General features: G+C 44.8%; 1 protein-coding gene across 1 annotated transcript in view; it reads right to left on the bottom strand.

Moving 5' to 3' along the window:
• The window catches only part of LOC115138845 (nesprin-1-like), a 195,657-nt gene that overhangs the window by 104,136 nt on the left and 68,520 nt on the right, over nucleotides 1–23,001 (bottom strand). Inside the window, 33 exon segments of the mRNA XM_065025814.1 lie at nucleotides 1,197–1,553; nucleotides 1,939–2,103; nucleotides 2,351–2,572; nucleotides 2,779–2,866; nucleotides 2,983–3,155; nucleotides 3,421–3,862; nucleotides 4,127–4,332; nucleotides 5,714–5,826; nucleotides 6,322–6,529; nucleotides 6,752–6,955; nucleotides 7,210–7,311; nucleotides 7,545–7,727; nucleotides 8,241–8,399; nucleotides 8,802–8,946; nucleotides 9,468–9,647; nucleotides 9,768–10,026; nucleotides 10,152–10,323; nucleotides 10,776–10,979; nucleotides 11,132–11,285; nucleotides 12,474–12,640; nucleotides 12,814–12,937; nucleotides 13,160–13,347; nucleotides 14,089–14,187; nucleotides 14,357–14,453; nucleotides 14,792–14,922; nucleotides 15,631–15,781; nucleotides 16,164–16,324; nucleotides 17,579–17,719; nucleotides 18,686–18,862; nucleotides 20,652–20,819; nucleotides 21,425–21,589; nucleotides 22,097–22,205; nucleotides 22,424–22,632. Of these exon segments, the coding sequence (XP_064881886.1) occupies nucleotides 1,197–1,553; nucleotides 1,939–2,103; nucleotides 2,351–2,572; nucleotides 2,779–2,866; nucleotides 2,983–3,155; nucleotides 3,421–3,862; nucleotides 4,127–4,332; nucleotides 5,714–5,826; nucleotides 6,322–6,529; nucleotides 6,752–6,955; nucleotides 7,210–7,311; nucleotides 7,545–7,727; nucleotides 8,241–8,399; nucleotides 8,802–8,946; nucleotides 9,468–9,647; nucleotides 9,768–10,026; nucleotides 10,152–10,323; nucleotides 10,776–10,979; nucleotides 11,132–11,285; nucleotides 12,474–12,640; nucleotides 12,814–12,937; nucleotides 13,160–13,347; nucleotides 14,089–14,187; nucleotides 14,357–14,453; nucleotides 14,792–14,922; nucleotides 15,631–15,781; nucleotides 16,164–16,324; nucleotides 17,579–17,719; nucleotides 18,686–18,862; nucleotides 20,652–20,819; nucleotides 21,425–21,589; nucleotides 22,097–22,205; nucleotides 22,424–22,632 (5,823 nt within the window).

Raw genomic sequence — 23,001 nt, 5'->3', positions numbered from 1 at the left:
GGTGGCTACATCATGTTATGAGTATGCTTGTCAACAGCCAGGACTTTTTTATGATTAAAAAATGGAATAGAGCTAAGCACACCAAAATCCTAGAGGAAAACCTGTTTCAGTCTGCTTTCCAACAGACCCCGGTAGACAAATTCAACTTTCAGCAGGACATTAACATAAAACACAAGGCCAAATATACAATGGAGTTGCTTACCAATACAACATTGAATGTTCCTGAGTGGCCAAGTTACAATGTTGTCTTAAATCGGCTTGAAAATCTATGGCAAGACTTGAAAATGGCTGTCTAGCAATGATCAACAACCAACTAGAGAGATGGAAGAATTTGCAAATCATGTGCATATCTTGAACAATCCAGGTGTGCAAAGCTCATAAGCCCCGTTTTCATTGGCACTTAGAAGTCAACCTAGGTTGCCTAGCTTGAATTGCGTTTCCACTTCCTCCAGAAATGAGAAATGATGGGCTGACTGTTCTCCAAAAAAGTTTATTTGTGTAAAAATGAATGAAGGATCCGGTGGTAATTGTGACGTCTAACTACTGCAGTATTGCTTCTCCATGTGCTAGCTAACAGCAACAAGCCCAGACGAGCCAGCTTCCAGCAGTGATCAACTGGTTGAAGCATATTAAGTGCTTCACTAGCCAGAATTCTAATCGAGCTGGCACCAGTTGTGAAACTGGGCTGTACTGGCCCAGGTTTCCCTCGACCCAGCTCCAATTTGAGAATTCCATTCGAGCCAGATAGAATTTCTCCCTAATTTTAAGTGCCAGTGGAAATGGGGTTTTAGAGACTTACCCAGAAAGTCTCACAGCTGTAATCGCTGCTAAATGTGATTCTAACACGTATTGATTCAGGGGTGTGAATAATTATGTAAATTATCTATTTCTGTATTTAATTTTCAAGAAATTTGCAAATATTTCTGAAAACATGTTTTCACATTGTTATTATTGGGTATTGTGTGTAGATGTGCGAGAGAGAAAAATATATTTAATCAATTTTGAATTCAGGCTATAACACAACAAAATGTGGAATAAGTCAAGGTGTATGAATAGTTTATTAAGGCACTGTAGCTCCACCCACTGCCCAGATTGGACCCCTCGCGGGATGGACCCGTATGATTTCATACTGAGGTAAAAAGGCTGCATTGAGCCTTTAAACAGTATTTTTAAGAACACCTACAAATGAGCCTTACCTTTGCAATCTGCCAGCCCTGCACAGCCTCCTCCCTACTGTTTTTCCCCTCTACATGAGAGAGCCTGTGTCTCCACTCCTGTAGCTGACTGCTAAACTCCTGCAGGTCCACCTCCAGCTGAGCAGCCAAGCAGTTAAACTCCTGTTCGGAGCTGGCGAGTTGGGAGAGAGCAGTCTCCAGGCCTGCCCTGTTCTGCAGTGCCCCGCGCTCCCACTGCTCCCAGGCAGACAGCAGGGCTGCCTCCTCCCTCTCCACTGCCTCGAAGCCCGCGGAGCCAGTGTGGTCCCTCGTTGCAGCCCCACAACGCTGCACCCGGCTCAGACGCTCTCGGCCACGCTGCCTGGAGTCTATCAGCTCCTGAAGTTGAACATGGAACATGGAACAATGAAACAGGAAACATTCAACTGTTACTGTTACTGCCAACTACGTCAACTGTTGTTAGCTACTGCAACTGACTACGACTGTTATTAGCTAACTGACTATTCTCCATTTGTCACTCTGATGTCCTATAGAGGGTAAACGCAGACTAAGAGAGAGACACATTTCTTTATGTGAGGGTAACATGTATTTATGATCCTGTGTGCCTCAAATATTGTGAGTTGTGAGTCTTCTTATTTTCTCATCTATAATGATTACTTTTAAAATGTAGCATTGGACTAAACTATAATAAGCTTCCCTATGATGTGTCAACAAGGGGGTGATGGACATTGAGATACTGTAAGTGATGCTTGAACATCCTCACCTGGACTTTGGCAAGTTTCCTGTTTACAGAGGTGGAGTCTCCTGACAGGTCAGACCAGCGCTGGAGCTCCTCCTTGGCAGAGGCCAGCCAATCATTGAAGTCCCTCACAGCTTCCAGGTAGTGCTCATGCTCTGTCACTCTGTTCTCCATGGCCTGAACCTTACCCTGGGGGATGGACAGCATATAGAGACTGGGTTAGGCTGTTTGCCCATAGAGTACACTGTGAACCAGGACTGTTAGGATATTTTCTAGATGCATTAACAAAGTCTGTTTCAACAACCAAACTAGATGGATTACGGCTAATAACACAAAAAGAAAATGGTTTCTACCATTATCGTCAGACTTAATGTTCTTATACAAAGGAGAGACATATGTACTTAACTGCCATCCTCTAGGAGCAGAGCTTGATTACCTTGACGACAGCGGTAATGTCAGCGAAGTGTGCATTGAGTTCCATTCTCTGCTCTGGTCCAAAGGCCTGGTCACCTGTCTTCTCATGCAGCTCTGCAGCCGTCTCTGTCAGCCTGGCCAGTGGTGCTGCGTGGGCCTCCACGTCAGCCTGGAGGGCTCTGAGACGCTCCAGGAGATAGGCCTTCTCCTTCAGGCCTGGCTGCTGGTCCAGGGCCAGACCCACCTACATTTACATATATCATTAGATTACTAATACATTTTAGCAATCTAGCGAATGTTCTTATCCAGAGTGACTTACAATCAGTGCATTCAAATAAGGAAGGTAAAACCACCATATATCACAATCAATCAAGTGAAACCTTCAAAATAGCCCATACATGCTAAATCAGTGGTAGTAAGAAAAGACTAGTGCGTTCAGCCGAATCTCACCTCCTGCTCCACAGACTCCATCCACTGCTGCAGCTGCCCCTTACTATCCTGGTAGTTACTCCACTGGGCTACCGTCCATTCCAGACGACTGAGGGAGGATACACACATGTAGAGATTAAACATAAACAGAGGTGATAGACAGATAGATAGATAGATAGATAGATAGATAGATAGATAGATAGGAAATACAACAGTGTACAGTACCTGTGACAACTCATGGAGGTCATGAGCATGCTGGCCCAGGCGTCCTTCAGGTTCTGTAACTGGGAGCAGAAGGCCTCCTGACTCTCCACACTGTGGTGCTTCAGAACCTGCTCGCCCTTCCCTACCGCCATGTTCAGCTTCACCTCGCCTTCGCCTTTCATCAACAGGATGTCCTGGAACACACGAAGGAAGTGTCAAAACAAATCAAGCTATCATATTGCTAAAGACCAAAGTAAGGTGTCTATTTTAGGGCCAATCTGAAATGGCACCCTATTCCCTATATAGGGCATTACTTTTGTGCAGAGTCAATTAGGGTCATTTTGTCTGACCTGTACCAGAAATGTTATTTTCCAGTTGATATGCCTTTCCAACCCTGCACCCAAATACTTTTATTCAAGGACTATTGAGTTGAGCACACCAATTCTTGATTCTACTAACCTGTACAAGTCCCAGTCTCTTCTCCAGCGTCACCTTGTTCCCCAGGGTACTATTGAGGGTCCCCAGTCGTTCCTTCATCCCGTTTAGCCAGGACCAGGTGCTCTGCAGGGTCTCCTTAAATGCTTCCTGTTCCTGTAGGTTTACCTGGCAGCACCTCAGCCTCTCCCTCACCCTCCGCAGCAGAGCCTGGTGCTGAGACTGCAGCCCTGCAGCCGCCCGCGTCTCGCCACCGTCGCCCCGTCCACCTTCATTCAAGACCTGTGACTCCTGACACAGTCGCTCGAAAGAGTCCCTCTCTTTGAGCACTTCCTGGTGGTATTCCTCCACCCCCTCCAGTGTTGCCTTCTCAAGACCCCTGTGTTTCTCCTCAGGCAGCTCTGAGGTCACCCTCTGCTCCATGTGTTCCAGCCACTGCCTCAGCCTCTTCAGACGCCCCTCAAACCTGACAGACAGAGATATTATATGACCATGTCACAGTCAGGGACTCACATCTATGACTGTATTCCTGAGGCCCACTCCTGCGCTTCAAGGGTGCGTCTCAATATTATAAAGCTCAAAATTCTAAATTCTCTTAGTCTCCCCCCCCCATCTGTACTGATGTGAAAGAGCAACACCTGGATAGGCCTGGATAAGTTAAGATTAAAGAAAGGAGAGGAGGAGACAAAGTCTCTTTATATTATTGAGATCCATCCCAAGTATATTTTACCCATTGAGTTGTGCAGTGCTGTCCTCCAGGGCCTGCTGGTTGAGTCTACACTGCTCAACATAGCGGTCCCAGTCCTGCTGGATGGAGGAGAGGTGCTGCTGCACCTGGCCAGCACTGGCCTTAGGGAGGTGGAGCAGGAGCTTCTCCCCTTCCTCACACACCTGAGTCAGACGTACCTCCCCGTCCTCCACACGCTCCAGCGCCCCCTAAAGGATAGGAGGTAACATGTCAAGGGAAACACTTGATGGGAAATGATGTAAATATTGGGAATTGATGGGAAATGATGTAAATATATCACTAGCCACTTTAAACAATGCTACCTTATATAATGTTACTTACCCTACATTATTCATCTCATATGCATACGTATATACTGTACTCTATATCATCGACTGCATCCTTATGTAATACATGTATCACTAGCCACTTTAACTATGCCACTTTGTTTACATACTCATCTCATATGTATATACTGTACTCGATACCATCTACTGTATCTTGCCTATGCTACTCTGTACCATCACTCATTCATATATCCTTATGTACATATTCTTTATCCCCTTACACTGTGTATAAGACAGTAGTTTTGGAATTGTTAGTTAGATTACTTGTTGGTTATTACTGCATTGTCGGAACTAGAAGCACAAGCATTTCGCTACACTCACATTAACATCTGCTAACCATGTGTATGTGACAAATACCATTTGATTTGATTTGATTTGACTTGAACAAGATTAAATCTAATCCTGGACAAAAAAGCAGACTCAAGGGAAAATGTTAATAGATTTTAGTCAAGGCCTAGACTTAAGGCCTAGACCTAGACCTCTAGTGGTGTGGGGGCTGTGCTTTGGCAAAGTGGGTGGGGTTATATCCTTCCTGTTTGGCCCTGTCCGGGGGGTGTCCTCGGATGGGGCCACAGTGTCTCCTGACCCCTCCTGTCTCAGCCTCCAGTATTTATGCTGCAGTAGTTTATGTGTCGGGGGGCTAGGGTCAGTTTGTTATATCTGGAGTACTTCTCCTGTCCTATTCGGTGTCCTGTGTGAATCTAAGTGTGCGTTCTCTAATTCTCTCCTTCTCTCTTTCTTTCTCTCTCTCGGAGGACCTGAGCCCTAGGACCATGCCCCAGGACTACCTGACATGATGACTCCTTGCTGTCCCCAGTCCACCTGACCGTGCTGCTTCTCCAGTTTCAACTGTTCTGCCTTATTATTATACGACCATGCTGGTCATTTATGAACATTTGAACATCTTGGCCATGTTCTGTTATAATCTCCACCCGGTACAGCCAGAAGAGGACTGGCCACCCCACATAGCCTGGTTCCTCTCTAGGTTTCTTCCTAGGTTTTGGCCTTTCTAGGGAGTTTTTCCTAGCCACCGTGCTTCTACACCTGCATTGCTTGCTGTTTGGGGTTTTAGACTGGGTTTCTGTACAGCACTTTGAGATATCAGCTGATGTACGAAGGGCTATATAAATAAATTTGATTTGATTTAATCTGCGTCAAAGAAACCGACCCTAAGCGATTGAGGATTAATAGTATATTTGAGGGTTATGGTTTCTATGGGTTCTATGCTATGTTCGGACTGTACCTTTAGCTTCTGGAGTTTACGCTCCACGATGCTAGTGTCTCCTGATTGGTCAGAGCACTCCTTCACGACCTCCCTCTGCCCAGACAGCCAGCTATGGAACTCCCGAACCAGCTCTACAGAAAAGAGAGAGAAATCATCATCATCACCATCATCATCTTATTCATTATATTGTCATTGTCATGGTCCCAGAGTAGTTTAGAATAGACTAGACTACTCCGGGAGTAGTCTAGTTAGACTACAATAGAACAAATAAAGAATAGAACAGAACAGAATAAAAGAGAACAGAATAGTGTACTGATTGGCTGACAGCCGTGGTATATCAGACCGTATACCACAGGTATGACAAAACATTTATTTTTACTGCTCTAATTACGTAACCAGTTTATAATAGGAATAAGGCACCTGTGGGTTTTGTGATATATGGCCAATATACCGCGGCTAAGGGCTGTTCTTACACACGACGCAACACAAAGTGCCTGGTCACAGCCCTTAGCCGTGGTATATTGGCCATATATCACAAAACCCACAGGTGCCTTATTCCTATTATAAACTTGGCCATATACCACGCCTCTTAATTATAACCCCTCTTAGGAACCAGCCATCCTCACCGTTGAAGTGTTTTTGCAGGCCGTGTTGCAGTGAGGCCAGGGTCCTGGAGGAAAGCTGGTTGACAGACTCATAGCCCTTGATAAGGTCAGTGAGTGCACTACCCAGCCCAGCCAGCTCCTCAGAAGGGTACTTCCGACACAGAGTGTTCAAGCTCTCCCTGGTGGAATCTATGCTGCCTTGCTGGTTCTGAAGGTCCTTCTGGAGGTCCTGTTATGCAATTTACATACATACGAATTTAACACATACAACAATAATAATATAAATAATAACAAGTGTGAGCTCTCAGAACAAGAACTTAGTATAGTCGGGAAGAGGGAAAAGGCCTTGTTCAGGAAAGAGTGAGGTAGAAAGCGATGGTGGATGCCCTATGTTGGGGGCCAAGAGGACTAAGTCAAGTAAAATCTCAGGTAAAACCTGTTTCAATTCTACCTTGACTCTGCAGATGTCCTCTAGGTCAGAGCCAATCGGTGAGCTCGTCAGGGACTGCTCTAAGCTCTTCAGCCAATCAGACATGTGGGTAATGTAGTCCTCTAACTGCTTCCTCTGGGAGCTGAAGTCCCTGAGGTTTCCCTTGGCCTGCTCACATAGCTTCTGCACCTGGCTCAGCTTTTTCCTCAGGTCCGCCTCCAGCACCTGAAATAAACACACAGAATATTGATTAGCTCCTGCTGAAGTTGTATGGGGCAAATCAACGGCGGATGAGTTTACCTAAATGTTTTAGCACTATTGTCCATCCATTGCCTACCAATGGATTTAAAATGATCCTAGGGAAACTCACATTGTGTCAGTTAGTTAAAAAGTTGCCCTGAACTTATAGAACTTCAAAGAAGAATTTGCTAAACTATAGATGTCTGAAGTTTGGGCTTCAAGCCAATCGTGTGCTGTACCTGTAGTTTGGCGGGAGTGTCCTGACTACAGTTGAGTTGCTTCAGTTCTGACACTTTCCCTTGCAGGGTCACAAGCTGGTGCTCTTTCTTCCCCATCTCCAACTGGATAGAGAGAGAGGGGAGGCAAAGAGAGACAACTAGATTTTCTAGTTTAATATAGAGATTGAGCACTTTGGATTTGGCAGCTGCAGGACTGGAACGTCTGAAATTCAGTCCAACTAATTGAACTCGGCAGGTAACAGACCCCGTTTAAGTTCCTCTACTGTTTCCCTTAAATGACAGTAGTAAGGAATATCTTATTTCTGTGAATGTGTGACTCTATCCATGTATCCTACCTGTAACGCAGAGAGTCTGGTCTCCATTCTCTGGCTGCCAATGAGGTTATTCAGGCTTTCACTGAGTTCCATCATTGAGCTGTTGGTCCAGCCCTCGATCTCCTCACTGATCTGCTGCACGTCATCCGACAACGCCAGGCTCTGGCTCAGATGCTCAATGTTGTTTTCAACCCTCTCAGACACCTGGAATGTAAAGGGACTAAATCAACCTCTGTAAATTCACAAAACTGTGCGGGCAAAATAAATCACGGGAGAACAAGATTGGTAATAACAGAGATGGACAAACTAACAGAGATGGACAAACTAAAATACTCATAGATGGAACTATGTCCCAAAACAGAGAGCAGCGGATGACCTATGCTCCTCACAGAGTAAAAGAGTTGGTTTCCCAGGCCCAGATTAGGCCTTCTCCTGGACAAAAAAGCATGCTTAAGGGAAAGTGCTTTTTAGTCGAGGACTAGGCTTCCGGGAAACATGTCTCAAAGGGTTTAAGTCAAGTCAAGGATCCCTATAAGCTGTTGCTCCTGCAGCAGCTACTCTTTCTGGGGTCCATTCTTCCTGATGACCTATGGTCCTTACAGTCAGAGTAAAAAGGTCAAGTCAAGTCTGATCTTTTGGACTCCAATGGCACTATCACTATTGTACCTCTTGTTTTCTATTCAATTGTGTGTGTCCCTATTGTCCATGTAGACTTACCTCGAGCCACTGGTCTACTAGAGTCTGCATGTCTGTCGTCATCAGCTGAGCCTCACAGTCTGGGATCTTCTTCAGATCACACAGCAGAAGTTTTCCTTTACTGGAGAACTGGTCCAGCTCACTCTGCTTGGCCAACATCTCTGCCTTCACTGCTTCATGCTGTATCAGTACAGGTGAGAAAACAGTGAAAAAGAAGAGCACATTTTTTAAAAAGTGATTACTTTTATTTTGAAGTTTTTTTATTTGACCTTTATTTAACTATGCAAGTCAGTTAAGAACAAATTCTTATTTTCAATGACGGACTAGGAACAGTGAGTTAACTGCCTGTTCAGGAGCAGAACGACAGATTTGTACCTTGTCAGCTCAGGGGGTTGAACTTGCAACCTTCCGGTTACTAGTCCACCGCTATAACCACAAGGCTACCCTGTCGCCCCAGTTCAATGTATAATCATAGTAGCAATAATAAGATAATAGCTATTAACTGTGTACTAATGTAAACCTTTTGCATCAAAGTTGTATACAGGTTCATACGAGAACTGAGATGAATGTCATTATCTTAACCTTAGCCAGCGATCTTTTGGTCTCCTCGTGGTCTTTCAGAGCCGAGCCGATGTCAGCCTCAGTGTTCTCCATGGTGGCGGCTATGGATGTCCTCAGGTTATGGTATTCTCTCATCAGCTCCATCAGAACACTGCACTGCTCCTGCCTGACAACACACATCTCTTCAAATGACTAAATTGTGGGGTGAAATTGTGCTTCTGGATTTGAATTGTCGAAGTGTTCATATACTCTCTTGCATGAGCTACAGTACGTTAGATCAAATAAAATGGTATTGGTCGTGTACACAGTTTAGCAGGTGTTATAGCTGTGCAGTGAAATGCTTATGTTACTAGCTGCTAACAATGCTGTCAAATGTCAAACAATTCAATGTAAAAAATGAATAAATAAATTCAAGAATGGCGGGATGAATCCAAAACAACCCAAATAGCACTGTAGCAGTATAAAAATGCAATCTATGCAATCTATACATACGTACACAAGAAATACTAAGGATGATGTGTACAGCAGTAGATATAGCACATAGCTATGTCAGGAATCCAGTATATAAATAAATATCTACACAAGTTTGCTGCTATTTACATGTGTGTGATGAGTTTAGATTGTGATATAAGCAACTATACAAGATAATTTGGTCTTCAAAATTTGAGGCTGAAGACAGAACCCTACCTGTCAGTTATGAGTCTCTTGGTATCCTCCCAGGTGGTTTCCAAGAGGCTGATCTCCCTGAGAACCTCCCCGGCCAGCTCTGCATCTCTCTGGGCTAGTTGCTGACCCTTGTCCCTGAGCCACTGCTCCTCGTGTTCTTGAGACTGGAGCTCATCCTCCAGCTGGTTAAAGAACCGCAGCCTGGACACCAAAGAAGAAAAGACTGTGTTACAGCCAGCTATTCACAATTCATCCAGAGATAATGTGAAAATTGAACTCATGATTGAAACCACCAAGAACACTGGCCAGAATCCTAGCTACCTCTGCTGCAGGGCGAGTGGGCTGGGTTCTCTGAGGCTCTGGTGGTCCGCCTTCTCCTTGATGTCCTCCACGCTTTTCAACAGCTGTTCCTTCCTCTGTCTGAAGGAGCTCCATAGCGCTCCCAGGGCCTCTGCCTCACTCTGCTTGGTCCCAAGCAGATTCCTCACTGTGTCCAGCTCGCCGCTGAGACCATCAGCAAGCACCCGGCACAACGTCCGGGACCCAGACCCATCCACACCGCTCACCATGTGGAGGTGGCCTTCAATCAAATCAAATCAAATGGTATTTGTAAAGCCCATTTCGTAGCAAGGTAGTAACACAATGTGCTTCAGAGGAAAACATACATATAATAAACAATAGATATGAAATAAACAATATAAATACCTTTACAGAGGCTGCTGTCCAGGCCGGCTGCCAGGGTCTCCAGACTGCTGATGTCTGGGACGATGGCCTCCAGTTCTCTCTGTAGTTCCTCCACCCGACCATGGTCCCAGCTCCCTGAACTCTCCACCGTATGCCTCAAGCCTCGTAGTACCCCCACAGCCGCACCGTGGGTCTGTAAGGGAGGAGACATAACACAGATGCTTTTATTTTGGGCTCTGACATGTTAAGCAGATTTAACCACTTTTTAATGACTTTCCCAAACCTTTAACCCAGGTTTTGAAAATGGTTATGAAAATGGTTAGGATAATGGTTATGAAAATGGTTATGAAAATGGTTAGGATAATGGTTATGAAAATGGTTATGAAAATGGTTAGGATAATGGTTATGAAAATGGTTATGAAAATGGTTATTCAAATGATCCGGTTATGTTGTAGGTGTCATCTGTGTCAAACTCATACCACGGAGGGTCAAGTGTCTGCAGGTATTCACTCATTACTTGTACTTGATTGATGAATTAAGATCACTAATCAGTAAAGAACTCCCTCAGCTGGTTCTCTAGGTCTTAAAAAAAGAAACCCGCCATGGAATGAGTTTGACACACCTGTTGTAGGACCTTTTTCTTACCTCCAAGAAGGCCTCCAGCTTCCCCAGGCAGTCCAGCCGGAGCTCAGCCAGCTGCTGGACCTCCAGGTAGGGCTGTAGGCTGTTGACCTGTCTCCCCTGGAGGAGCTGAGCATCCTGGGGTTCACACGAGGCACACAGCCCCTCTGTCTGGAGCTCCAAGCTCTCCCTCACACCACTCTGCTTCTGAAGAGCCGCTAGTGTTTCCTACAGCAGACCATACAGGGTACAGAGGGTGACGAGCAGGAGCAAGAGGAGGAAGAGGAGGGGGATGAGGAGGAATAAAAATAAAAATGCATTTCTTGTAGTAGAACAGTCAGACAAAAAAACACGAATGACCAGTTGACCATGGTTTATACCTTGACTTGGGCCACAGCAGGCTGCAGGTCAGTGATGTTGACCAGGGAGGTTGAGTGGAGGGTGGAGAGGAGGTTCTCAGACCACTGAGAGAACTTCAACAAGGACTGGTCAAACTGTTCCACCTGGAACAGCTGGCTCTGGAGCTCCTTGATTCTGTACAGTATACAAATAACAGGAAAATCACATACAGTGAGTGCCATGAAAAAGTATTTGCCCCCTTTACAAAAAGTTATGCTTTTAAATCATCTGTCCATAAACATCCTTCCAAGAATCTTGATGATCATCCAAGTGCTTCCAGGTGCTTTTTGGCAAACTTGAGTCACGTTTTTGGACGAGATGGGTCCCATTATGCCTGGTGAAAACCAAACATTGCATTCTACAGTGAACATCATAACAACGGTCAAGTATGGTTGTGGTAGTGTGATGGTTTGGGGATGTTTTGCTGCCTCAGGACCTGGACGACTTGCCTTAATAGAAGGAACCATGAATTGTGCTCTGTATCAGAGAATTCTACAGGAGAATGTCAGGCCATCCGTCTCTGAGCTGGAAGCTGAAGCGCATCTGGAACATGCAGCAAGACAATGATCCAAACACACTGTCAAATCCACATGACAATGGCTAAAAAGCAACCAATTTGACGTTTTGGAATGGCCTATTCAAAGTCTAGACCTAATCCCGATTGAGATGTTGTGGCAGGACTTGAAAGGAGCAGTTCATGCTTGAAAACTCACAAATCCCGCTGAGTTAAAGCAGTTCTGGATGCAAGAGTGGGCCAAACTTCCTCAACAGCGATGCGAGAGACTGATCAACAACTACAGGAAGTATTTGGTTGCAATCATTGCAGCAGAAGGTGGCACAACCACTTATTGAGTGTAATAGGGCACATGCTTTTTCACACGGGAGAATTGGGTGTTGCATAACTTTGTTAATTAAATTAATAAAATAACTAACTATTATTTTATTTTTTTGTAAACTCAGGTTCCCTTTATCTAATATTAGGTTTTGGTTGAAGATCTGATGACATTCAGTATTGAAAATATGCAAACATAGAGAAAATCTGAAAGGGCTCCAATACTTTTTCACACCACTGTACCTCTACAATGCTGTGTGCTGTCAGTACCAGTAAGACGTAATTAAGTTGGAAATGTGATGTGACCAAAACAACTTGATTTGGAAGATGTACAGGATCCATTTGCCAACAATGAGGGTCAGACTGGAATGAGGTATGTGAGCTTTGGTCAACAGCAGTGCACTACATAATATAGTAATGTTGGAAGCAGCCTGACTGAATCAATGTGTTACTGCTGAACCGAGTGACACACACACCATCTTCTGACTGACCTGTGAGGGATGAGTTCATTCTGGGAGTTCCATCTCTTCTTCAGCTGCTCCACGTCATCACTGAGCTGCCTTGCCTTCTCCTCTGGGGCGGTGGGGTACAGGGATGTCCCTGAGGCCACCAGGCCATCATGGAGGGGCTCCAGCGACACCACCTCAGACTGCAAGTTCTACAGAAGATAAGTTTTTGTTGAGCATCTATGCCAGCAAGCCTTGATAAAAACACTTTCAATGGAGAATCTTCAGGCTTAATCTATGTCTCGGAAACTGGCCCTAAATGCAAATGGAAGCTCTGCAGGATCAGTCCAGGAACATGGATTGAAAATTGATGAATTTACTGTACCTGCAGGTCCTGCAGCTCACTCTCCAACTTGGTTTTATCTGCAGGCAGGCAATGGCTCTCAGGTTTGGATGTAGACTCACATCTCTCCAAGCAGGATACAAAGCTAGAACGATCCTTCTCATACCTGAAACAAAGTATCCAAGTTTAAGAACAAGACGGGCACTTCAAAAACAAATGTTTTACACCAATATTTCACAGCTGAAGGGCCGGTTTCCCGGATCCACATTAAGCCTTGACTAAAAATAGCTTTAGATCAAGGTTCTTTAGATGCTTTAGTCCAGCACTAGGCATAATGTGTGCCCGGGAAACCAGACCAAAATGTCTCCCTCCAGCCTGGCCTTCCTACTTTTGCCATAGAGACAGCACTGTCTCCAGTGTGTTCTGTTTTTCTTTGGCCTGCCCTAGACTCTGGTCATAGCTGGTCTGTAGAGCTGCCACGGCCCTCTCAGCCTGCTCCCTGTCACTGAGTCTACGTGCCCCAGCAGACAGGGGCAACAAGGCTGCCTTCAGGCTCTCCAAGCTCTGGGACACATCCTAGGGGGATAAATCACAGAATTAAATACATTTGACTAATACAACACTATATACAAGATTACCCAAACACAGTAATGGACTCAGATTACTTTTGGATTACTTTCGCTTTAAGAGGCATTAGAAGAAGACTACAAGGATCCATGAACACATTTGATTTGGACTTGGACTTGTGGTCAGACTTGCTCAGGTGGAACAAACTTAAACTTGCGCCTTTTTCAATTATAAATTGAATGTCATTGAGAAAACAGAATGGTGTCATATTGCATTTTTCACAAACATCTTTGCTGAATTTTAAAAGCAATCCAAGAAGCAATCAACTCATTTTTCTAAGTTATATGTAATCTGATTACAATCGTTTTGCTGATAATGTAACTGATTACAGTTACAGTTTTTTTTGTAATCAGATTACATGTAACCAATAACATGTAACCAGTAACTCCCCAACCCTGACTATTTATTATGTACTATATAGCTCTATAAAGACAACAGTATTGAAAAAACAGCAAGACAATATCATCAATAAAATGTCAGAACCTCATTCGTGATAGCGTGCCATGGAGACATTGTAAATGTACAACCTTAAAGTTTAAAATGTGTATCTCCAAGAACAGGAAACAGTAGAAGGAACCCATTGTGGCCTTATGTCTGACATGAAATTAGTAAAATGAAGTAGCCTAAGCAAGTCATTAAATAAGTAGTTGTCAATACATCGTAATGACGAAACCAGAGAGAAAGACATACCATGTGGTTCTGGAGACATTTGTAGGTCTCTGACGAGGAGGTACAGGAAGTGACAGGATGGTTCAGTTTCTTATGGAGATCACCAAGTGTTGTTTTGGCCTTTAAATAACATAATTCCGCCAATCATTGATTTTGACATTCATCATTTCCTCTAACACTACGAAGGGTTATTTTCATTGGTTCCAGTAGTGACGTATAGCAAGTGGTAATTCTACTCGTTCTCCCGAGGTTACTCGAGAATAGACCAAAGTCTTTATTTCAGTCGTACCTCTTCCAGGCTGGTGTTGAAGCGGTGCTGTGTGGAGGAGCTCTCCTGCAGCAGTCCTTCTAGCTGCTCCACACTCTCCCTGAGCTCCTCCCAGTATCTGCAGATGAAAAGATAACACTCAGCAACTTTTGGTAGCACAAAGCAAAATAGCCTTGCATAGATAAAACACATAGTAACTGGATTGTCCAGCACAAGACTTCAATATACAGTATTATGACTAACTTTAACATGCAGTATATAATGCAATTAATTATTAACCCTGCAAAAAAAGAAATGTAGTTAAAACCATCTGTAAATACATTCATTTACATTACATCAACATTTCTGTAATTTAGCAGATGCTCTTATCCAGAGAAATGTGCATTTCCATTACATGTACATGTTTACAGTCAGGGCATTCAACTAAGGTAGGTAAAAACATCCACACGTCAGTACCTGCCGATCTGGGTGAGCCGAGCCTTGATACGGGCTGCCTCACCAGAGGAGATGAACTGGGCCAGGGCCTGGGAGTGGGCCTCTAGCTGGGATAACACCTCTGCCTTGTCCCCCAGCTCCACACCCACGGCCTGGGAGGAGGGAGGAGGATAAAGATGGCTTTATCCTGTTTTTTTTTGTCAGATAATTTCTGTATGCAAGTTTTAATGGTTTAAAGGTTCACAGTTTGAGTCATTCAAGTTATTAAGGTATGAATGATCTGTTGGAATGAGCTACCTTGATTTGATCACTGATTTGAGTCAAAGATGGAAAATCTTGTAAATCATCAACATGTTGTGCATACTGTCTAGATGTTGTGCATACTGTCTAGATGTTGTGCATATTGTCTAAATGTTGTGCATACTGTCTAAATGTTGTGTATACTGTCTAGATGTTGTGCATACTGTCTAATGTTGTGCATACTGTCTAGATGTTGTGCATACTGTCTAGATGTTGTGCATACTGTCTAGATGTTGTGCATACTGTCTAGATGTTGTGCATACTGTCTAGATGTTGTGCATACTGTCTAGATGTTGTGCATACTGTCTAAATGTTGTGCATACTGTCTAAATGTTGTGCATACTGTCTAGATGTTGTGCATACTGTCTAGATGTTGTGCATACTGTCTAAATGTTGTGCATACTGTCTAGATGTTGTGCATACTGTCTAAATGTTGTGCATACTGTCTAGATGTTGTGCATACTGTCTAGATGTTGTGCATACTGTCTAGATGTTGTGCATACTGTCTAGAGAAAATGTGGTAGAACATATAAAGGAAATGCAGAGGTGGCTGACAGTACCTTTACTGTGTTGATCTGTTGTCCAAATGGAGCAGCAGAACTCTTTAGAGCGTCCATTTCTTTCTCTTTCTCAGAGATCCACGAGGAGAAGGCCTCAAACTCTGTCCCAAACCGAGTCCACTGATTCTTCATCCCATCAAGAGCCTTGGTGCTAGAAAAGAGTGCGACTAATTGAGTTTATCACAAAACTGGGTAGCTAAACAACACAACAAAGAGTTCCGAGTCCATATTCAAAACGTGTCTGAGAGTAGAAGTGCTGATCTAGGATCAGGTCCTCCCTCTCCATGTAATGTTTTTCATTATGATCTAAAAGGCAAAACTGATCCTAGATCAACACTCCTAATCTGAGACGTTTTATGAATAAAGGCTCAGATTAGATTCTCGACTAGGAGGAAGAGGAGGAAGCGGAGCAGGAGGAGGAGGAGGAGCAGGAGGAGAAGGAGGAGCAGGAGGAGAAGGAGGAGCAGGAGGAGGAGGAGGAGCAGGAGGAGGAGCAGGAGGAGAAGGAGGGAGAGAGGAGGTGTTGTATTTACTCTTTCTTGAGGCCAGCCTCCACTTTGTCCAGCTGTTCGCTGAGGGAGCGGGCTTGCTCCAGTAGCAAGGTGGTGTTCTTTGGGCCAAGCTGGATCTCTGCTGCTTTCCTCAACAGGGTGTTCACCATGCAGGCTTCTGCTTCACTCTGCTTTAAAAGCACCTGTTATGGCAACGGAGAATGTGAGAGTCAGAATGTCACTGACACTTTGTGATATGACTAGGTTGAATTATTCTTGAAAGGTTTTAAAATCTTAATTTCACATCTCAATATCTAGCCTGAATAGCAAACCTTGAAAGATAAAGACACGATAAGGAGCCTAAATCACCCAAATATACACTTGATGGGAGAATTGATCACTGATCACTGCACCTGTACATAGCTCATCTGTAAATAGGCCATCCAATCTACCTCATCCCCATACTATATTTATTTATCTTGCTCCTTTGCACCCCAGTATCTCAACTTGCACATTCATCCTCTGCACATCCTACCATTCTTGATTGCTATATTGTAATTACTTTGCCACCATGGCATTTATTGCCTTACCTCTCTTATCCTACCTCATTTGCACATGCTGTATATAGATTTTCCTACTGTATTATTGATTGTATGTTTGTTTATTCCATGTGTAACTCTGTGTTGTTGTATGTGTCGAACTGCTTTTCTTTATCTTGGCCAGGTCGCAGTTGCAAATGAGAACTTGTTCTCAACTAGTCTACCTGGTTAAATAAAGGTGAAATAAAAATAAAACTTTTTTTTAAAATGCTATTGGCTCCTTGATTTGTTGCTAGAACTTCCCAGATTACGTTTTGCCATTGCCACGACAACATCACAGCACCTATTTGCCTTGCTGTGGCAGAGCTGCTGTCCCCGACGTAATGTTTTCGGCCCCCTCTCCCGCCACACTCCCTCTCCCCTCGAGGTTCTCTGCCTGTGTGTGCACAGTTACTGTGACTTCTGTTGCACAGACAGCTTCTCCCTCCCTTATTTGTGGCAGTGGGAAAAGTCACTAAATGCTATGAAACTCCGCCCCCCCCCCCCCCCCCCCCCAAAACACAGAGTCAAATCTCCTCAAAGGCAGCCTGAAAAGGAGTGGAATTTGGCGCAAGACTCTTTCACCAATAAAGTCCCCGGAGGGGTCTGAAAACTCGTTATATAGAGACAAAGACGCTAAATTGCCAACACTGGATGGGATTCCGTGCTTCTAATCTGCATTGCTTGCTGTTTGGGGTTTTATGATGGGTTTCTGTACAGCACTTTGTGACATTGGCTGAGGTAAAAAGGGCTTTATAAATACATTTGATTGATTGAATGATTGATTGATTGATTCCAACAGCCCTGCCAACTGTCAACTATCATTCAAAAGTGTCAACTGTCACACTAACATGTTCACTAAATTCACTTCTCACTCACCCTGGCCTGGTCCAGTTCAGTAGCCAGGCTCTCTGGGCTGCTAAAGTTCAGGTCTCTGTCCATGACAGAGAGCGCCCTGGTAACAAACTCCTGCACTGTCCTCTGCTGGCTGTCAAACTCCTGCCACGAAGACAGAGTCACCTGGGGACAAATGGGGACATTCAATACACAGATTAATACCATGACACCTGGGGACACAGATAATTGATCACAGATAATAAACACATGTACAGATGGACAAACGGGGACATTGAGTACACAGATAATACACAGAGGAACACATGGGGACATTCAGTACACAGATAATACACAGAGGAACACATTGGGACATTCAGTACACAGACAATACACAGAGGAACACATGGGGACATTGAGTACACAGATAATACACAGAGGAACACATGGGGACATTCAGTACACAGATAATACACAGAGGAACACATTGGGACATTCAGTACACAGACAATACACAGAGGAACACATGGGGACATTGAGTACACAGACAATACACAGAGGAATACATGGGGACATTGAGTACACAGACAATACACAGAGGAACACATGGGGACATTGAGTACACAGACAATACACAGAGGAATACATGGGGACATTGAGTACACAGACAATACACAGAGGAATACATGGGGACATTGAGTACACAGACAATACACAGAGGAACACATGGGGACATTGAGTACACAGACAATACACAGTGGAATACATGGGGACATTCAGTACACAGACAATACACAGTGGAACACATGGGGACATTCAGTACACAGACAATACACAGAGGAGCACATGGAGACATTGATCAACACCTTGTTATGTTCTGTACTGTTACATCTTCATCTTAGACAGGTCAGCTTTGTAACGCAGACTACTAAGACCACAACAAAAGACATCAGCTAATGGGGCGATTTCCCTGACACATATTAAGCCTAGTCCTGGACTATGAACCATTTTAAATACAGGATCTTATTTAACATACATTTTTGTCCAGGACTGACCTTAATCTGTGTCTAGGAAACTGACCCTAAAGCACTGGAACAAGAGCAAGAGGAATTCCAATAACCCCAGAAGGTACAGTCTAGTGAGAGAGGTCACCTCTAACTCCTGCTCCTGTGAGTCCATGGTGTGGTCCATATTGCTGAGTGTTGTCTCCAGACTCTGCAGGTCCAGCTGTAAGGTCTCCCCCAGCCCCTCCTCAGCCTGTAGCTGACGGCCCCTAGCGATCTGCTGCTGTACATCCTTCCTCTTCATACGCAGACGCTTCAGCTGTTGCTGCAGGCAGGAGAGAGGAGACAATCAACGTGTTTGGTGTTTGAATCTCATTTACAAGCTGTAAACATCATATAGTGTATTACTTTTTGACTGTTCATTATGACGTTATACACATATATATATATTTTTATTTTACAACCACAAAAAGCATCATTTTCTTTCATTAATACAATATAAAGCTCCATATCAATGTTTGTTGCCTAAACTCAATTATTTAACATTGCAGGAACCTTTGAGAATAGTTCAATCTAATCCAAATTTAAAAAATAACAATAAAATGACATAACAATAGCGAGGCTTTATACGGGGGGTACCGGTACCGAGTCAATGTGGAGGCTTTATACGGGGGGTACCGGTACCGAGTCAATGTGGAGGCTTTATACGGGGGGTACCGGTACCGAGTCAATGTGGAGGCTTTATACGGGGGGTACCGGTACCGAGTCAATGTGGAGGCTTTATACGGGGGGTACCGGTACCGAGTCAATGTGGAGGCTTTATACGGGGGTACGGTGCCGAGTCAATGTGGAGGCTTTATACGGGGTACCGGTACCGAGTCAATGTGGAGGCTTTATACGGGGTACCGGTACCGAGTCAATGTGGAGGCTTTATACGAGTCAATGGGAGGTACCGGTACCGAGTCAATGTGGAGGCTTTATACGGGGGGTACCGGTACCGAGTCAATGTGGAGGCTTTATACGGGGGGTACCGGTACCGAGTCAATGTGGAGGCTTTATACGGGGGGTACCGGTACCGAGTCAATGTGGAGGCTTTATACGGGGGGTACCGGTACCGAGTCAATGTGGAGGCTTTATACGGGGGGTACCGGTACCGAGTCAATGTGGAGGCTTTATACGGGGGGTACCGGTACCGAGTCAATGTGGAGGCTTTATACGGGGGGTACCGGTACCGAGTCAATGTGGAGGCTTTATACGGGGGGTACCGGTACCGAGTCAATGTGGAGGCTTTTACGGGGGGTACCGGTACCGAGTCAATGTGGAGGCTTTATACGGGGGGTACCGGTACCGAGTCAATGTGGAGGCTTTATACGGGGGGGTACCGGTACTGAGTCAATGTGGAGGCTTTATACGGGGGGGTACCGGTACCGAGTCAATGTGGAGGCTTTATACGGGGGTACCGGTACAGAGTCAATGTGGAGGCTTTATACAGGGGGTACCGGTACCGAGTCAATGTGGAGGCTTTACACGGGGGGTACCGGTACCGAGTCAATGTGGAGGCTATATACGGGGGGTACCGGTACCGAGTCAATGTGGAGGCTTTATACGGGGGGTACCGGTACCGAGTCAATGTGGAGGCTTTATACGGGGGGTACCGGTACCGAGTCAATGTGGAGGCTATATACGGGGGGTACCGGTACCGAATCAATGTGCGGGGTACAGGTTAGTCAAGGTCATTTGTAAAGTGACTAGATAATAAACAGTGAGTAGCAGCAGTGTAAAAACAAAGGGAAGGGGGGGTCAATGTAAATAGTCTGGGTGGCCATTTGATTAATTGTTCAGCAGTCTTATGGCTTGGGGGTAGAAACTGTTAAGGAGCCTTTAGGTTCAAGACATGGAGCTCCGATATCGCTTGCCTTGTGGTAGCAGAGAGAGCAGTCTATGACTTGGGTGACTGGAGTGTTTGAAAAATGTTTGGGCCTTCCTCTGACACAGTAGTATATATGTCCTGGATGTCAGGAAGCTTGGCCCCAGTGATGTACTGGGCCGTACGCACTACCCTCTGTAGCGCCTTACAGTCAGATGCCAATCAGTTCCACTCCAGTCCGACTTACCTGGTGAACCTGGAGCAATTGCTGGGCCTCCCTGACGGTCTCAGAGTCCAGTATCCTGGTCACCTCCAGGTGTACCTCCTGCTGACCCTGCACCAGCTCATCCAGTGCACCACGCACCTCCTCCCTGAACTGCACACAGTCCCCCACCGCCAGCACCACCTTCTCAGACTGGGAGACAAGAACACAGAGGAAAGAAATTACATTCAGCAACTCTCAAAAACAATATAGAGAAAAAGGAAACGCTATCACCACCGTTTTAAAACCAAGGTAGATTAACACTGGAACCAACTGAATATGAAAACTGTTCTTTAACTCTTGGCAGGACAATTGATTCATAAATCTATATTTTATTGTAAAAACCAACTAGTATACAACAAATAGCTTTTTCAGACAAGGAGACAACACAGTGGAAAATGATATGGCCTCACTCAGTGATACGACATACCATCGATCCTAACATCACCCTTAAGAGTGGACTGACAATCCAAAGACAGAGGGAGTGTGGCATTGTGGGTACAAGAGAACAGAAAAGACTGGCACCCAGGCTAGCCATCTAATGCTGTGATTCTTCTGACTGTGTGTCCTGGTGAGCAGGTAAGGATGACAGTATGCTTCAGTGCTCGCAAGCTTATTTCAAACACTTTTTACATCTTGATTGTCCATATTATGTTGATCGGAAATGTGTCTTCTGCTCTGCTCTCAACCCTCCCCTACAACACACAAATATATTTGGGAGGAGCACAGTGTCAGCTGCAGTCCCAGTCTTTCCTTACCTCAGTGAGATAGGAGAGGAGGCCCTTGAAGTTGGTGTAAAGTTTATTGATTGCCCCAGCCTGACTCTGTGCATCCGTCTCGGAGCAGATCTCTATCAGCACAGCCAGCCGGGACTTCAGCCAGCCCAGGTTCCCCTCCTGCAGCTCTGCATCGTTCCTCAGCTCCTGGAGAGGGGAGAGCGGGGAGTGGCATAGGTTATCAAGCTTACCTAAGTCTGTGATAGCCTCAAATCCATGTTGTATGTACTGAAGCCAACTCTATTGTTGCCATGCACCATAACGTAAGAGCTGTGGGTTAACAAGGTACAGACCAATGGCACATAAACTCTATATTGCTCCCAGTGATTTACTGGAGAACCATGACATGTATGCTGTATGGCGACGTTAGCTGCCTTCAGGACATACAGTATGGATACGAGGCTAGATCAGTGATAGCTGCCTTCAGGACATACAGTATGGATACGAGGCTAGATCAGTGTTAGCTGCCTTCAGGACATACAGTATGGATACGAGGCTAGATCAGTGATAGCTGCCTTCAGGATAAACAGTATGGATACGAGGCTAGGTGAATAATAGCTTGCTTCAGGACATACAGTATGGATATTAGGTTAGGTCTGTGAAATCTCTGCCTTGTCTAACACACAGTGCATGAGGAATTCCCATCATACTTACTGTGATGGTGGCCTTGACCTGTCCGTGCTTGCTGGGGTCGTTGGCTCTGTTCCTGAGCAGTCTGAGTTGGCTCTCTTTAGACGAAAGCCAGGCTGACAACTCGGAGAACCTGGGATGAACATGAGCAAAGTATGATCATACTGTATAGCCATCTAATATTTCAGTTTTCATTAGGTTAAAAAGGATTGGTGGTGTGTCATTAGTCAGTGCATCAATGTGGATAGTGAGTGACTAAGAAAACAAAACAAAATGATATGTTATGTTAACAATGATACAAATCATGATTGTGACAGTCTTGAATCAGTATCATTCGTGAGGCCTTGTTACCTGGTGTTAAACTCCTCCCACTTATCAGGGTGCTGCATCAGATTGTGATGGGTGCTATCTATCTCCTCCCAGAGCTCAGAGTAGGCCTTCTTAGAGCTGTCCAGGGTCTGGTGGGCTGGGTTGCTGTCTGGAAGCTTCTGACACAGTTCCTCTATCAGTTGTAGTTTCTTCTCACACAGAGACTGAGGACCCTTCTCCCTGAAGAAGTCCTGCAGGACGGTAAAGGTGCATTGTTCATGTGACAAACTCTCTCACAGGGAGACATCAAGTGCTAAATTAATCTAATTGCTTTTCTGAAATATGCACTGCGGACCAGCACAGTGACTGTCATAGTACCAGGCTAGGGGTCCCCACACATTCTCTACATGGGCTATTCCCAAACTGGGATACACAATGCTGTCGGGGGTACGCCAAATAAATACAGTGGGGCAAAAAAGTATTTAGTCAGCCACCAATTGTGCAAGTTCTCCCACTTAAAAAGATGAGAGAGGCCTGTAATTTCCATCATAGGTACACTTCAACTATGACAGACAAAATGAGGGAAAAAAAATCCAGAAAATCACATTGTGATTATGGTG

Source organism: Oncorhynchus nerka, linkage group LG12 (genome assembly GCF_034236695.1).
Source record: "Oncorhynchus nerka isolate Pitt River linkage group LG12, Oner_Uvic_2.0, whole genome shotgun sequence".
Lineage (NCBI taxonomy): Eukaryota > Metazoa > Chordata > Actinopteri > Salmoniformes > Salmonidae > Oncorhynchus > Oncorhynchus nerka.
The sequence above is the reverse complement of the archived record's forward strand: the minus strand, read 5'-3'. Positions and strand labels throughout refer to the sequence as shown.